The following is a 16597-nucleotide window of genomic DNA, read 5'->3' as shown; positions in this document are numbered from 1 at the left end:
CCGTGACCAGAACTTCAGTGCCACGTGATGGACAATGCAAAAAAATTCGATTCTTGTACTGTACCTCTATGGTTCCCTGCCTTCACCAACCTGCACTGACCAGCATGGCGCAATACCATCATGAAGCGGTGAATTGCCCAAAGCGTTGTACATGTACATAAGACCTACACCTGATAACTCAGGAGTGAATTATGTTTGGCCATGGCAGCTTATGCTCACACATCTCACACATATCTTGTGCGTAACTAATCAACCACCGCTACACAACTTGTTAATATATATCTGTGCCGTGCACGGTTCAACTATCACTATATTTCATAATTTAATGGTTGTACATTTGTTAAAGAAAAAAATGAAGTGCATTATATAGATAGCAAAAAACTGTACATTTTATTTACTGTGCTGATGTTACATATTAACCTTACTTTTTCAAACCAGAAGAGCATTTCAATTTTAAATAAAACCCATTAGCATGCTCATGGCAACCATGGCTATTGATTTCTTTAAACAGAAGCTTTTTACTTGAGAGGAGCAATGCAGAGGATCGAAACACCATGTTTTTAATGACCACTCCATGCAAGAGCTGTGATAGCAGACTTATTTTTAGTAAACAATGCAACAAAAATGAAAAGCCAATGTAGTGTAGAAAATTATATAGAGTATGCTATTTTAATTGCGTATACTTATATGGGAAGAGTTGTGAGAACACAGGTACGTTGAACATACTGCTAAAGTAATCAAATCATACGAGTGTATATTCCAAACAAGTTTTGCTGGCTGGCTTTCCGCCTGGATTCCTGGCGCGCATGTGCACGTAAGTGGCGGTAGTGACATCACCGCGGACATCTGAGAGATGTGAAGGTTAAATGAGAAGAATAAAGAAGCAAGAATATTTCATACCACGTATTAAAAAACAAGTTTTTCTGGCTAGCAGGACATGGGAGGATACAGTTGAAGGTTAGGGGCGGCTGTGAGTAGAAGATATCCAACAGAGTTTAGGTGTTGTACTTTCTAACCACAAAGCTGTACAAATGAAGGAACGTCACTGTGCACAGTCAAAGTGATATCCTTTTCAAATAAGCACTGGTGTGTTCATCTCCTGTTGACAGCTCTGAGCCAGTGGTGGAATTTCCACATTCCTCTGGTGGGGCCGAGTCTCCCGATAGAATCATCATTATTGACTTCCCCGCAAAGCTGTTTCTATTTTATCGACCCTGGTGGGATGATGGGCTGAGTCAACCCACCAATCAGGATCTGAATTCGATCAGCTCACTCTACCACGTAGCCACTTGGCCAGGTGAAATATGCCCCAATTTAACACATAATAAAGAATAAATTATGGGGTTTTTTTTATATGCACCGATTTCAAATGCATGTCCCTGACATAGATGCTTAAAACATCAACAGTGGCTTTGTTTACAGGAAAGAGATGTTAACACGATGTGTGAAGCATGTTGTTTCTTCGGACGTTTGTTATAATCTGCCATCTAGTGGTGAAGTAGCGATATCGTAAAACAACAATGTACAAAACAAAGAATCGATATGCTGCAAACACACCAACCTTAAAAAGACAACATGACCTAAAGAGTATTATCATTTTTATTTTCTGATTAAGGCTTGAGTACCTACGCCCAAAATTAGACCCAAAGCACCTGAGCTCATCAGATTTCGGAAGCTATGTATGCATGTTGAACTTCTTCCGCACCGTACGTAGCCAACCTTGCTAATCAGAGGTTCAGGGGAAGGACAACAAACTAAGCATAGCAAAATTGAGCCTGGGAAGTGCTTGGTTGGGCAACTAACATGCACAGCAAGATGCTATAGGCTGCTTCGTGGTGGGCAGTAGAGAGTAGTGCTGCAAAGTCTATTTTGTACTTGTATGCATTCACATCTATGCTCTGCGCCTTAACCAACACACATTGACCATTGTGAAGAAGTATGATCAAATTACCCCACCACCCCCGCACAGGGTGGCGTGGTGGGAGGCTGTTAACCAGCAGTGGATTGAACAAGGAGGTGGGGGGGGGGACAGCTGTACATATCATATAACGATCCCTCGTGCATTTAACAGACTGTTGGGGCAACGGCTGTTAGCGTGTAGCACCTACGAGACACGAGGGGAGGGTGGTGGCCAACATAACGCCTGGACGCCTTTGTCTCCCCAGTGCTTACGCTTACAAGCTGCACATGTCATACACACGCACGAGGAGTCTATCATCTAGGGGAGGATTGATAAAAGGGCTGTGCATAGGATAGGCAATGATTTAGTGCTTCTCTTATCATCTTATCATTACATATAGTACCATATACGTGCACCTTGATGATTGGCAATGTGGATTTTTCCCACAATGTTGTGCAGCCGATTGACCTTCCACGTATATCAGGGGAGCAGAAGACTCAGTGGTGAGCGTACTCTGCCATGGCTGACATCCGTGGCGAGTGATATCTTAACAGGTCGGTGGCAGGCAACCCGATTCACCAACCCACAATGACCAGCCCAGCTTGGGTGAAGTATGGTCAAACAATCTCGACACGCTATGCAGAGACCTTCATCCAGCAGCGAAATGACAGAGAGTGATAAACGATATACTTACGTATTGTGTACCTGTATATATATTTGATGTATGTCTCTGTGCATAACCATTTCCCATTGGTTACGCACAGTGGGTGCCGTTCACCGCTGAACATTTGAACGTGCAAACGGTTAGTGTTGGTTTTATTTAGAGAGGCACAGCGCCGTTGACTTTAAAGACATTGAACTCACCGCAGAGAACTGTAGCGACATGACCACATTCGATTATAGCGGGTGCCAAACTGCGTCACACTCCCTCCTCCTCATGGCCCTCTGGGGAACCTCTGCACCGATAAAAGTTATTTTATTTTATTTTTTCTTCCGATCCCATTCAAGACGATTCACAAATGCCTTCAGAATGGAATCGGAAGAAAAAAACTGTCGACGTACACGTACGTAATAGGAACGGGAAAGGAAATATTGTCCCAGATATGGCACAAAGGTGATGCGTCGAACAGCACAGTAGTTGCGGTAAAGATGCTGTGCTCTGTGCATAACATGTCTCCCCCGCTCAGCTTATCTTTGGTATGAGAAATACCTGCGATGCTGAGATCTACGCTCTTCATCGCCACTGTCCACCTCCTGTGAAAACAAATGCAAAAGGAAGCATCCCTGTTAAACCGGGCAACAAATATGCAGTTAAATATTGACTTAAAACTTTCGTGAATACGAGATATGCAGTTGGTTCTCAAAGACGATTCATGTACACATATGCAACTCTGCATGGTGCAGCAAGAGACGCATTGTTATAGTTTAAACAGCTCTGGGTCCAGATGCACACATTCAGTGATCATGCACTAATGTACTAATGCTTCTTAAGGTTAAACAGTGTACAGGCAGTCCTCGACTTATGAACGGGTTACGTTCCTGAGACACATTCGTAAGTCGATTTGATTGTATCTTGTAACTCCATGTTTAATTGTACATGTGGTGAGTGTCGTAGAATGTGTTATGGTTCAACAAGGAATGGAAGCATTGTTACACTCATAAATAAGAATCAATATTGTACATGTGCATGTAATACTGGAATACTGTTCAGTAAATTCAACATAAAGTAACTCTGGATGTCGCCTGATGAGGCTGGTTGTAATTACTGGCGAAACATCATACTGGGAGGTTGTGGGTTTACTCTCCAACATACCGGTGTGCTGAACTCGTGTAACAAATCATACTCTTTGGTTCTTTCGGTAAAGTCACGTAGATAGAGAATTAATCGATCACGACGTTTCGATCGCAACACGAGCAATCGTCATCAGGTGAGACAACCACAGCAGGAGAACAGCAGGAGAACCACTGTGTCTGTCTCACCTGATGACGATTGCTTGTGTTGCGATCGAAACGTCGTGATCTATTATTTTTCTACCCACGTGACTTTACCGAAAGAACCAAAGAGTATGGATTCCTGCAGTCACGAAAGCTTCAAATCAAGATCGTAACAAATTGCCATGTTTTGCTTAATTGACCAACCTGACTAATTGGCTGTGTCGGGTGGTGGCAGGTTTAACGACACATTGATATTTACGCGATCTAAAACAAATTTTTTTAAAGTTACGTAAAAAGGAAAACAATTTCTGTTTTATTTTCACAGAGGGAGCTGTCCAGAAGAAACAGTCTAGAGCTCCCTCTAGTGGAGGCCTTTCACACTTCAGAGCTGTATAGCTCAGTGGGCATTACCTGGTAAAAATAGAAAGTTTCATCGCGTTTCACGCTGGCCAGATGTCTTGGAAGAGGTGGGAGTTAGCTGGACTTTACCCCATCACACCCCAGCGCAAGTGACCTGCCAAACTGGGGTGTACCTATTTATTATAATGCTTGGTGGGTAGACTGCAGTGTGGGGTGAGTGGAGGAGAGGGGATTTAAGAAACAGTCCCATTAATTCAATGGCTTTGCCAGTGAGATTGAATTGAACTGGCGACCTCTGTAATGCAAGCCCAGTACGTGTGCTAACCATGACACCATATCAGCTGCCATATATATGTACATAGACGTATACATGTGATATACAAACAACTCTTTACCACATGCATAACACACTTTCAAATGTGCTTTTGTGGCCGTGTGGAAGGCTCTTCCTTCCGATATTAGGAAGCCACTGAAGCTATGCATTGTTAAATCTAAATTGAAAACTCATTTCTTTACAACTGCTTTTTTGCGTTTAGCTTGTTGTCCTTTCCCCCCCGCACATCCCATTAGCACCGTTGGCTACGTACGGCGCAAAGTTGAACACACGAGCATACAGAGTCAAGGATAAAATGTATCTTCTTGGTTCTTTCGGTAAAGTCACGTAGAAGGGAAGTAATAAAATAATAAAAATAAAACATAATAAAATAATTCTCACGACGTTTCGGCCACAATGCAAGCAGCCGTCCTCAGGTGAAGACCAGGTCTGTCGGGGAGACAGCGTCTGAATGAAACACCACCACGCTTGGAGCGTATATTTAAGCTGGGTTGGAAGGGGGGAAGTGCGCCTTCTACGTGACTTTACCGAAAGAACCAAGAAGATGAATCCCTGCAGTCACGAAAGCTTTAAATCGAGATAAAATGTATGTGAAAAAAAGAGAGAGAAAAACGAATGGGGCATAAGAGGGAGGAAAGAAAGGAGAAATGGGACCAAAGGGGCTGGAAAAATGGGATGAGAATAGGAAAGAGGGTAACACTGGGCCTCGACACACCCACGAAGCAGGTGTGCGTTTTCACAGGGGGCGGGGCAAGAGGGGAGGGATTCAGAGTACGGGTGGCCACACAGAAGAAGTCACGTGCTTCACGGGAGGTTTGAGCTGACGACGTGAGACACAGTAAAGTCCAAACTTAATTTGGAGCTTTCGTGACTGCAGGAATTACTCTTTGGTTCTTTCGGTAAAGTCACGTGTAAAAGAAAATAATAAATTAAATACTAGCATACGACGTTTCGATTGCAACAGGAAGAACGTAATCAACCAGGTAGGGTGTTGACTGTTATGTTATCCGACTCTCTGTTGTATTACAATACATTTCTAAGTATACTAGTTTTGTGTTTCTATTTCATTTATACCTGATGATGATTGCTTGTGTTGCAATCGAAACGTCGTATGCTAGTATTTAATTTATTATTTTATCTTTATACGTGACATTACCGAAAGAACCAAAGAACAGTATAGTCCAGGCTGCTGCGGGACTACAATGTCAGCAGTGCAGTGCAGCAACATATTTGTTTGCACTGGGACCATGCTCCAATATCTACGCAACATCTTTCACTAAACCGCACCTCACCAGGGCGGTGAAGTATGGTCAAACACGTGGGGGTGGGGCCTCACCCAGCAGTGGATTGAGCAAAGGGCTTGTACATCTCTACACGGGTGTATACCCAACACGAGGCTTTGGTTTCCTGTCACCATTGCAGTAACTTTACAACCCACGTTGTTTTACTTGTGAAACTGAAGTGCAACCTCCATTGCTTTGTTTAATGGGGTCATGGTACAGTGCTGTATATATCCCACGGGGAGAGAACGCTGGGTTAGGTAAACACACACGGCCAACAGTCATGAGAATAAAACCAGATCTCCTTGTCAAACTACGATGACATCATACATTCGGCTGCCCGTGCCATTTTCTACACGAAATCCCGAACAAAAGAAGCATCGTGCTTGAAAACTCACCTTTAAAACATAGGCGAGTCTCTCAAATTACTAAGCCGGCAGACAGTGCTTAGGGGTCATAACATTGTATTTATTAAAACTCAACACATGGTGCACACGTGTCATATATAGGACACAGTGGTCAGGTGGGGGAAGACGGGAAAGAACTCGTTGACAACCATATAACCTTTTCATAAAAAATGTTTTAAAATATCATATAACAGAAATGTGTTTGTTCAACATCAAACGCGACTTATGGGCAAATAGGGTGGAAAAATAAACGTGATATTGAATTACAAATACACAGTGCGTTGAACTTTTCACTGTTTCAAATACTAGGAGCTGCATAATGTGACATGTAACTGAAGCTTGTTCAAAAGATAACGATGTCTCAGTGTGTAAGAAACACTAAATACTGCAGTGGAACCAAGGAAGCAATGACATGTGACAGTGAGTGCATTATATTCGCAGAGAGACAAAGATAGACAAAGATCCCCCGTATAGCCTTAACAGACTGTAGGGGCAAGTGCTGTTAGCGAGCACCTATGAAGGCCGGAACGGTACACGAGGGGGTGGGTGGCCAGCAGAGAGACAAACACCACCACACACACACTGTGCGTCTAATGAAAAGCCAAACCGTGCTTTGTGGACAACAGCTTATTGTTGTGAAATCCCTCCATTGTGGAAGCGCCAATTACTAGAAATTAATTACATATTTGCTGCTTAAAGGTATGAAGTGTATGACTCACTTGGCAACACACTTACTTGCCTGCGATTTTTTATGTGCGGCCTATGTCCTTAAAAACAATCATTCTACAACATGAATGTGGACGTTACTCGTGTCTCCGTAGTTTGTCTGTAGAAATCGCGAGTACTGTGACATCCTCTAGCCAAACAAACCGATGGGGGTTTCCCCTTTATTTAGGGGCCGTCCATAAATGACGTCACGCGATTTTGTCGGATTTTTGACCCCCCCCCCTCGTCACACGGCGTCACAAAAAGTCAGACCCCCCCCTCCTCAAATATGACGTCACAAAGCTCTGCCCCCCCCCCCCCAAAACCATATTTCCATTTTGAAAATAAAACATGCTTCAAATCGCTTTAAACTATTGTCATTGTAGTGCGTATTTAATGTGGCGCTGCACTCTGATGTTGTAGGAGAAAACATTTATTAAAAAGTCTATTTAATTAAGTAGAACGTGTTGCCTATATTTATTTAAAGTTGCGCATTTTGATGTTACGTCACATTTCTCAACCCCCCCCCCCTAGGTGCGTGACGTCAGTTATGAACGGCCCCTAAGAACTCTTAGTCTTTACGGATATTTGTTACATTTTATATGCACAGAAAATGAACAAAATGGAAGGAATGAAAACGCACACATTGTTCCAGAGTTCATCAGATAAAACAGATACACGCATTATGTAAGCTGGGTATTGAAATAGGGAGCTGGAAGGCCAAGAGGACTAATGCCATGCTATAACAAGGGGTCTGCACCACTGTGGGCATAGTTTATCATTCTATAAACTATTTAAACACCCAGGTAAGGCCCACTGAACTATATAGCTCTTTGTCAGAAGCAACCTGGCTATCACAAATAACAGCTCAAAAATGTGGTTTATCAGGTGGGAATTTATAGCAGCCAAATGCTCTAAACATTTGCTTCTAAATGTGGAGGGAAAAACCGGAGGACCCGGAAAAAAATCCACACGACCACGCATTGAACATGCAAATTCCAAATATAAAGGTGTCAAGGTCGGAATTGAAACCCACAACCTCCTGTATGCCAGGAAATTTAATTAACATCTCGACCACCATGGCGCCCCATTCATGTACCCATCTGTGATTTGTCCAGATTCTCAAGTGCAGCCATTTGACGGTCTCAGCCCAGTCACCAACATGCGAAAAATCGTCGACTTGCAGCCACATACAAGGATAAAGAGTGCCATTGAAGCGACTTGACAAGTCGTTTTCTGACATCAACTTCCACGGCCATTCTCTACGACAGTGGTGCATTGCTAGCTGCTGGAGCTCTGAATGGAAATATTTCCATCGTACCAGTGTCAAGAACTCATATTTTATACAAAAAATTTGGGGGGGGGGGGGGACAATAGAAACCAAAGTGGAAATAGTATTAAATAAAATAATACGCAACAAGGAACTTCAAAGCAACCATTATCATTTATACCGGTGGTTTTACTTGCTTGGCTCCATCAGCCCGTTAAAAGAAGAAGGTACATGCCACCGTATTTGGCAATGCTTCAATGATTTAATGAAGTATACCATTATCAAATGAATGCACCCACTAATGAAAGTAATGTTCCGTCTGGTTAAATATGGGCTTAAATACTCCCAAGACATTATTTTACAAGTGAAGGCCAACATATAGCAATTGTGAAATCACATAAGGGCGGTGACTTGCTTCTGAGAGCCAATGTGCAGATTGGACCCAATAAATCTTCAACAAGCCGACATTACATTATGAAGATCTTGCTCACCCAGATACCAACTTGTACATAGTATGTGCTTCAACAACACTACGGCAAAACCTCAATGTTACTGGAAAGCATGATGACAAACTGATTTTTGTCATAATGTAAGAAATGAAATTCCATGAAAATGAAATAATTGGATTATTATGCCAAACGATGAGATTTGCCCTTTAGTTGACAGAAAAGTTTCTCAATACTCTTATATTGGGCAGACAATGTCAAACGTTTTGCTTTCATGTGCCTGAATTGCACAAAGATCATGCCCATCACACCACAATGGTTCCTTTCTTTCATTCTCTGAAGTCGGACAACAGCTTCAGTGTGATGTTCGTCAAAAAGAGCAGCATGTTAAGCCAGACTAAAATGTAGCCACAAAGTATAATAAACACACTGTGTACTACTAATACCACTACATGTGTTCTTCGCTGTTGTGCTCCGATGTGTTGCGAGTTCTACCACGTGATTTTAGGCATGTCAGACGTTTTACTGCACGTGATCTCGTGGCTCCCCGGCACGTGGAGCGAAACGTCAGAGATCGTGCCGAACACAACATGCAGTACAACCCAAACGCACATCAGAGGAGCTGCACCGTGGACGTTCAAGCAGGGACGCGGTTGACTTTTGACAGGAACTGAATGTATAAGTGTTCACTGTTAAATACCTTCCAGCTACAGCATTACGTTTTACATCAGGGGCACATTAAGTACAGTACAACGCTTATTGCAATATTTTGCTGCACATAAAACTGGTGAAATTCCAACAGGAGCATTTAGTCACCTTGGCTCATTTAAAAAAATATGATACATTTTTCATAGCCATATATCGATCAAAGAAATCCTACCATTGCCTTAATGCTGCACTCTATGATAAAGAGACCTAGGGAGCAGGAGTGAAGCAGTAGCTATTCATGAGAAAGAGCTCCACCCCAAAGCAACTGCAGGCAATGGACTTTCCAAAACATTTCAAGAGTAAATAGCATTTGTACAGGCAAGTCAAACAACGCTGCGTGCAAGTTGTCACCAGATATTTTAAAGCCAACAGCAGAGGACTTTACATTTCCAGGGAAGCATTGGCACAAGATAATACTTGTGTTTTAGCTTTTCCATCGCACCATAAATAAACTGCGCAACAACATGTATTACACCGCATTAGCATCCACGTTATAATCCATTTGACATCAACGGGGGAGGGGGCAGCGTCAGCGTTCAGCACACTGCGCCGCTAAGAGTGGCAACCCGAGTTGGATTCTCAGCCACATCTCACGTTAGTGGCGCGTGATTTCAAACAGCGGCCCTGAGTCCCACACCTAACCTGCACTGACCAACGCAACGAACAATCACATGGTCAATTACTACCCCTCCCCCCTTGACGAAAATACATTGAGGAGGCCTCCATCCAGCAGCGGATGGACAAAGCGCTGAAAATGATGGCACATTTATATATTTATTAAAAACATATAATGCACTAACCGTAATAAAACTGTGGGGGTGTATTTAAGTACAACACAAGTGCACTGTAACGATATCGACATTTTTACAACAGCTGTTAAAGCTAATGCATGTGTTCGACAGTTTAATTCTAGGCTTATTCCTGACCTGGTGCACAGCTGGTGACTTCCAAAACGCTTGTGAACACTTAGCAGTTAGTAAGGACAAAAGAGAGAGCATATCGGCATCTTTAGTGACTTCACTAGAAGACCCTTCACAACTCTCATCATATTGGTAGGAACCTCCTGGTTACACCAGCCCACAGAGGATTATTGTGTCCGTCCGTCGTGCATCCAAAAATTGGAGGGGTGGGGCTGGGTGGAGAGGGGAGGGTGGGGAGGGGCTGGGTGGGGATTGTGGGGCTGGGTGGGGAGGGTGGGGCTGGGTGGGGCTGGGTGGGGGGTGGGAGGGGTGGGGCTGGGTGGGGAGGGGCTGGTCACCCCGTGGTGCCCTTATAAAACTCAACGTTTAACCTACTCACGCCGGCTTGTGCCCGCCCTCACAGTCGGGCATATTTGCGGAATACACCACGCCGCCGTTGACCCTGGCCATTGACCGACCAACCCAACGTTCCTACCAGCTTCCTCCGCAGGAATGAGTTTATTTCCTGGCTACAAATGAAACTTGGATCTTTTCACGAGCTGCATGGTTGTCAATAACCCCACTACACGAGAGCTTGGAATTCAGATAGTGTACTTCATTCAAAACGACTGTACATGGGGGTGTTTTGGCTTGACGTAAAAATAAATGGCATTTAAAGACGCGATTTTTATTTGAAGATAAACTTTGGGTAAGTATTGTTTAGTGCTCTACGTGACAATTGATTGAATATAAAAAAGGAAACGTGGCAAATAATTACATTCTCAAGAATACACAAAAATCTTCGACTCTGTCGCCATTATTATCGTCAGCCATGGTCAATCCACTGCTCGATGAAGGCCGCCTCAAGCTGCCACTATCTAATCCATCGAGCATGTGCACACGAGCCCATGTCATTGCTACGGCGCTTCAGTCGACGGCATCTCGGACATTCATTTAAAAAACACGTGTATATAATCTTAGAGGCATCTGGGGAAAACATATCTGTTTCACATTTTTTCTTCATACAGAAACAAAAAAACATTCATTCGCGAGTTATACGTTTCAATGATCAATAAACTCTCAGCTCAAACGACAACCTGATTCGCCAATAGTAACAAGCACCACGTGTAAAAAAAAATGATAACATAAATCACTTAGGGATAAGAAAGCAAGAGAGTCCATCAATTAATTATCATCACCATAATTGCATGATGTCCTCTTTTACTAGTTATGCTAAGATTATCATCTCCCGGAATTAAATCTTGCTTGATCCCAAAAGCTAAGCAGGTTTAAAGCACAGTCGGTGGGCGGGTGATCATCATCGAGTGGCAGGTGTTTTCGGCAACAATAGAGCACTTCATAGAGCGAGGTCACACACAAGAAAAAAACACTTCCGGGTCGATGTTCACGTGCCACAACAAATCCTGCAAAGTTGCTACACGCTGAAAGGACGGCTGCTTGCGTTGTAGCCGAAACGTCGTGAGAATTATTTTATTATGTTTTATTTTTATTATTTTATTATTTCCCTTCTACGTGACTTTACCGAAAGAACCAAGAAGATGAATCCCTGCAGTCAGGAAAGCTTTAAATCGAAATTTGCTACACGCTCTCGAAAGTGGCGTATGAATGAAAAAAAACCCAACAACAACTTACATCGGCAAAAACTGTCGTATTGATATTGAAGCTCTTTCACACCATGACGCAGCCAACCGTGCTAATCGGAGGTGTCGGGGAAGACAACTAAACACAAAAAGCAGTTTAGCGGCTGGAAATAACGCGATGCACGGAGAGCCCAGAGATTGTGTAAACTGTTGTTCGCATTGAGATAAACCCCACACGTTGCAGACCACCACGGGACGTAGACACCTCAAGGCGATGTGACCCAGGAGGACAAAATGGAGGGTAAACACTTCCATGCAAAAACACAGTTTACAGTATTCAAAATACTCCATAATTACAAATACTGTGGTGTTATAAGTAAAGTGTAATATTCCAAACTACACCTTCCTTCGTTCGTTTAATTATTATCTGAGTGAATAGATGATAATAATAACGCGATCTAACCCAAAAACCTTTAATATAAATACTGGTCGCGAAAGCCTACGTGTTAAACTGAGTGAATAGAGCTTGACAGAAAATATTCCATCAGGCATAACCAGCTAAGCATGCCAGCAATGTATAAACACTGTCGAAAATATTAAATGGGCTGGGTGGAAAACAAACAAAGCACTAACTGTTTGCATTAAAGGCCTGTTGATATAATATACTGTACTTCTGATTTCACAAAAATTTGGATAATTGTTTAGAAGCTATGTAATCACATGTGCCTCGTGGCATTTACAACTGACAGGCCTTTAAAAATAATCTTGACTCATGATCAAAATAATCATGCCTTGCCTTTAAAAAAAAAATATTTACAGAGCCCTGCCCATCCCATGTTCAAATCAAGTGGCAGTTGGTTATCTTTAACCCAACCCAATAACCATAGAAAATGTGTATATTCACATTAGTTACAGTAGAACGATTGCTTCTGCGCCAATTGTCAGTAGCGTCGGGCAGAAATGTAATAAAAGGCATCGAGGCGGCTGTTTTGCATTTAAGACCAAGGGCCTTGAAAAAGCACGCCTCCCGCTGCCAATTTTCCTTGACAACTAAAAAAACCAGCCTTATGACTACGAGCACTTTATTTATACATGCATACCACATTTTTGGGCGGACTTTGTTTGCCTTCTTTTTCAATTACAAAAAAAAACACATTAATACAGTTTAGAAAAGGGCTTATTTGTGAGTTAGTTTTTCCTTTTAAAACATCAGAATCTTTATTGAGACTGCAGGAGGAATCCGATGAGCTACAAAGCAATTTTTCGCATATTGTCCAGAATGGGCGTGTCAGCAAGTTACAACAGCAAACAATCACAAAAGTGATTCCTTAAACACATTCCTGCGGAGGGAGCTGGTAGCAACGTTGGGTTGCTCGGTCAATGGCCAGGGTCAACGGCGGCGTGGTGTATTCCGCAAATATGGCCCATTGTAAGGGCGGGCACAAGCCGACGTGAGTAGGTTAAACGTTGAGTTTTATAAGGGCACCACGGGGTGACCAGCCCGTCCCCACCCAGCCCCACCCCTCCCACCCCCCACCCAGCCCCACCCTCAGAACCTAGCCCCTCCCCACCCAGCCCCTCCCCACCCAGCCCCTCCCCAACCTCCCCCCTCCCATTTTTTGATGCAGGACGGACGGACACAATAATCCCCTGTGGGCTGGTGTAACCAAGAGGTTCCTACTAGTATAATACAATAACTGTATCATGCGTGTTGACATTTGTGGTCCAAAAAAATTAAATTCGGAAAACTGTGCAGATATCATTTATCCCCGCCCACCCAACCTGTGCTGTTGCAGGGCATGTGAAAGGAAATTAGAAGGCTTATCAATGCACTCAGTTTTTCTCACTGTTTGGTGGTTTAGCACGTGCAATGTTTAAACTTCCTTATTTGCTTTAAGATTTCTCGATTGATTATACGAAATAAGCTTTCTTCAGCTGCATTTCTTCGCGAGCTCCTTCTTTCGTATGGCTGATGTAGATGGAGAGAAAAAAAACTACAATTTCACATGCAGGTGGCCAAGCCAGATAACTGTGTCAGGAGTCACGGAGTGTATCATTGTGATGTCTCCGTGCTTATACATGCTGAATGCACAGAAGCATATAACAGGCCCAAATATTGTTTGCGACCCAGGTCACTCTTGCAAATTAGACTTATCCTGATATCTTGAGTTCTTACCTGGTTAAACAAGATAAACTCGAAACTTTAATTTATTTTACCTCTCAACATGAATTGTTCATTATATGAACTATCAACCGACACTGACATTTTAAAGATTTCAGAGGATACAACTGAATAATAACTTACAGCACTTTGTCAATCCAAAGCCGGATTTCAGATATTTCACGGGGGAAACAAAATAGATGACTTTGCATTCACGAGCACCATATCCAACCAGTAAAGTGACACGTGTAACCGAGGCTGTAATGAATATCTATAGGATATCTGACAGCAATGAACTGTCATTACTGACCAGTGTAAATAACCAAACTAAAAAATATTACTGTAGTTAAAACAAGGCTTTTGTAACAAGTTTTGTTTTTAAACATATTCCCAATGGTGTACTGAATAGCTACTTCAATCAGCTTACCCAACATTTGTTGAGCGATTCCTTACTCCCTTTGATAAAGTTCAATTTACTGATATCCAAAGTAAAGAGTTTGACAAGGGTGTTTTTCATTTTGCCTCATGTGAGTATGTGTCGTTAATTTGAACAGTCATTTAAAAGAACAATTGTGTTTGCTGAAAGAAAAAAAACGCCCATGCTTTAACAAAAATAAAACAAATAATGCCCAATGTATCTATGGACAACAAAAGTAACACAAGTAATAGTTTAGCCGTTACTAGGGCCAACTGACGCACGTGAATACATGGACATGAAAGAACATACACAAAATACAGTGCCTACCTACAACAAATGGAGATGGTAGTTGAAGCTTGTCTGTAAAATACTCTCAAATGTATGCAATCGTTGTGGTACATATTTACAAGTATTTATTTGTTTAGTCTTTTAAATAATATTAAACACACACAATAACACTACATTAGTAATTAACATAACAAGGTGGCAATGTACTGCATATGAGATGAGTGGTTGTGTAGCAGTTGGCTTGCTGCACTATGAACCTGCTAAGTTTGATGTGCCTGGGTCTGATTCCCAGCCATGGCTAAAATCAGTCGAAAGTGACATCTGAATCAGGCCTGAGCACAACCATCATCCTGAAATAAACCCATGACCCCATGACCGACACAGCATGGGGAAGGCTGTCACCCAGTCGTTGATTGACAAACATTTTAAAATGACAATTTTTGTTATAATGAATAATAAATCCATTTGTGTGTTGAAATTGGAGGCCCTATGAGCAGAACCTTTTGTGTTTATCCCTTGCATATTACCCTTTTTTCTATTTCAAACAAATAAGGAAGAACTCAGATAAGAGGCAGAATTTTAAGTCAGTTCCAGATTCTCCTCATATCAGCATAGGAAGAATGGCCATACTTCTGGCAGACCACTTCGGGGTCAGTTAGGGTCGCATCAAATCCAGATAATAGTGGACAATACAATGAATTTGCCAGCAATGTTCAGGATATTTCTCTTACCCACCAGGTATATGGCGGTACCCCGGGGTACCAAATAATACACAATGGCCGAGGCAATTAAATATTTTAATTCTGGGACAATTTTTTCCAGGGGTGTACTTAACTCCGCGAAATCAGTGCTACTCCGAAACGCCAAATATTAGCATGAAAAATCTGTTATCGAAAAATTCTACTTTGAATAGTGCATCGTGTACAGCTCGTCGAGACGAGTCGATTGCCGCATCGCTGACCATCAACAGACTAAAAGTTACTGCATCACCGCCATAAGGTTCCAATAATGCACGTATATATTGAGACGCCCAGATCTATTCAGGGGTATGGATAATATGAAGGTTAAGAAAAGTTGAACTGTACTGGCAAATGCCGATTTGTTCCTGTGTGTACAGTATACTCTGAATTGGCATGTTTAGTACAGGTAGTGTAAACATAATGTGTACTTTACACACGTATTGTGTGTGTATATAATGGCACGCTAAATCGTAATTGTGGGTTGCCATGTATTCCATTGATTGTTCATTGTGGGTCTTGCAGGTGTATCTGTAGACTATGTACTGTAGGTTGTTCATTTGAATCATTAATTGCTCACTGGTATCACTCACCATGTTATTTCATTGAGGTTCATGAATGTACACTCATGGCCAGTGCCTATGGTTAGGTACAGGATTGCCTACTATTATCAGAGTATCCAAAATCATATATTGTCTGCAATTGTCAAGGATTGTCTACAACCATTATGTACTTACGAATCATGATGGAGTGAATACAAGCATCACACATTGTCCACAATCACCAAGCATTGTATATGATTACCATGGACCGTCTCTGAAAATTATTGTTTAAAATATACATTCGTCAATCACGCCCCCTTAAAAGTAAAATTATATAATAGATGACATTTCAGGCAAAGTCCTTTCTTCCTCGCATATGAAAATCATAGATCATCTGCGATCTTGCAGGCCGTGTGGCTGTCACGTTGGATTGTAAGCGTGGTATGACATTGTGCACACACCGACACAGGGTCATCATCGCTCACCGATACACTGGGACTGGACGTGGTGCTCGGGGTGGGAGACCGCTGGACCGTCACTAGCGCCATTTACCCTGGGCACACGGCGGGGTATATTGCTGCTGCACACAGCCTGAGGATACACATG

The 16597-nt window shown here is 42.4% G+C and overlaps 1 protein-coding gene across 2 annotated transcripts in view; it reads right to left on the bottom strand.

Moving 5' to 3' along the window:
- The window catches only part of LOC144933107 (protein phosphatase Slingshot homolog 2-like), a 60558-nt gene that overhangs the window by 40169 nt on the left and 3792 nt on the right, over positions 1-16597 (bottom strand). Inside the window, exons 2-3 of one of the 2 annotated variants that reach the window (XM_078857646.1) lie at positions 16477-16582; positions 3111-3154 (exon numbers count right to left, since the gene is read on the bottom strand). In XM_078857646.1, coding sequence (XP_078713772.1) covers positions 3111-3154; positions 16477-16539 — 107 coding nt within the window. In that variant the 5' untranslated portion in view covers positions 16540-16582. Of the gene's footprint in view, positions 1-3110; positions 3155-16476; positions 16583-16597 lie in introns of those variants that run through there. The other variant, XM_078857649.1, reaches the window with a different exon arrangement.

This window comes from Lampetra fluviatilis, chromosome 6 (genome assembly GCF_964198595.1).
Source record: "Lampetra fluviatilis chromosome 6, kcLamFluv1.1, whole genome shotgun sequence".
Classification (NCBI taxonomy): Eukaryota; Metazoa; Chordata; class Hyperoartia; order Petromyzontiformes; family Petromyzontidae; genus Lampetra; species Lampetra fluviatilis.
This window is presented reverse-complemented; position numbering and strand designations above follow the sequence as displayed.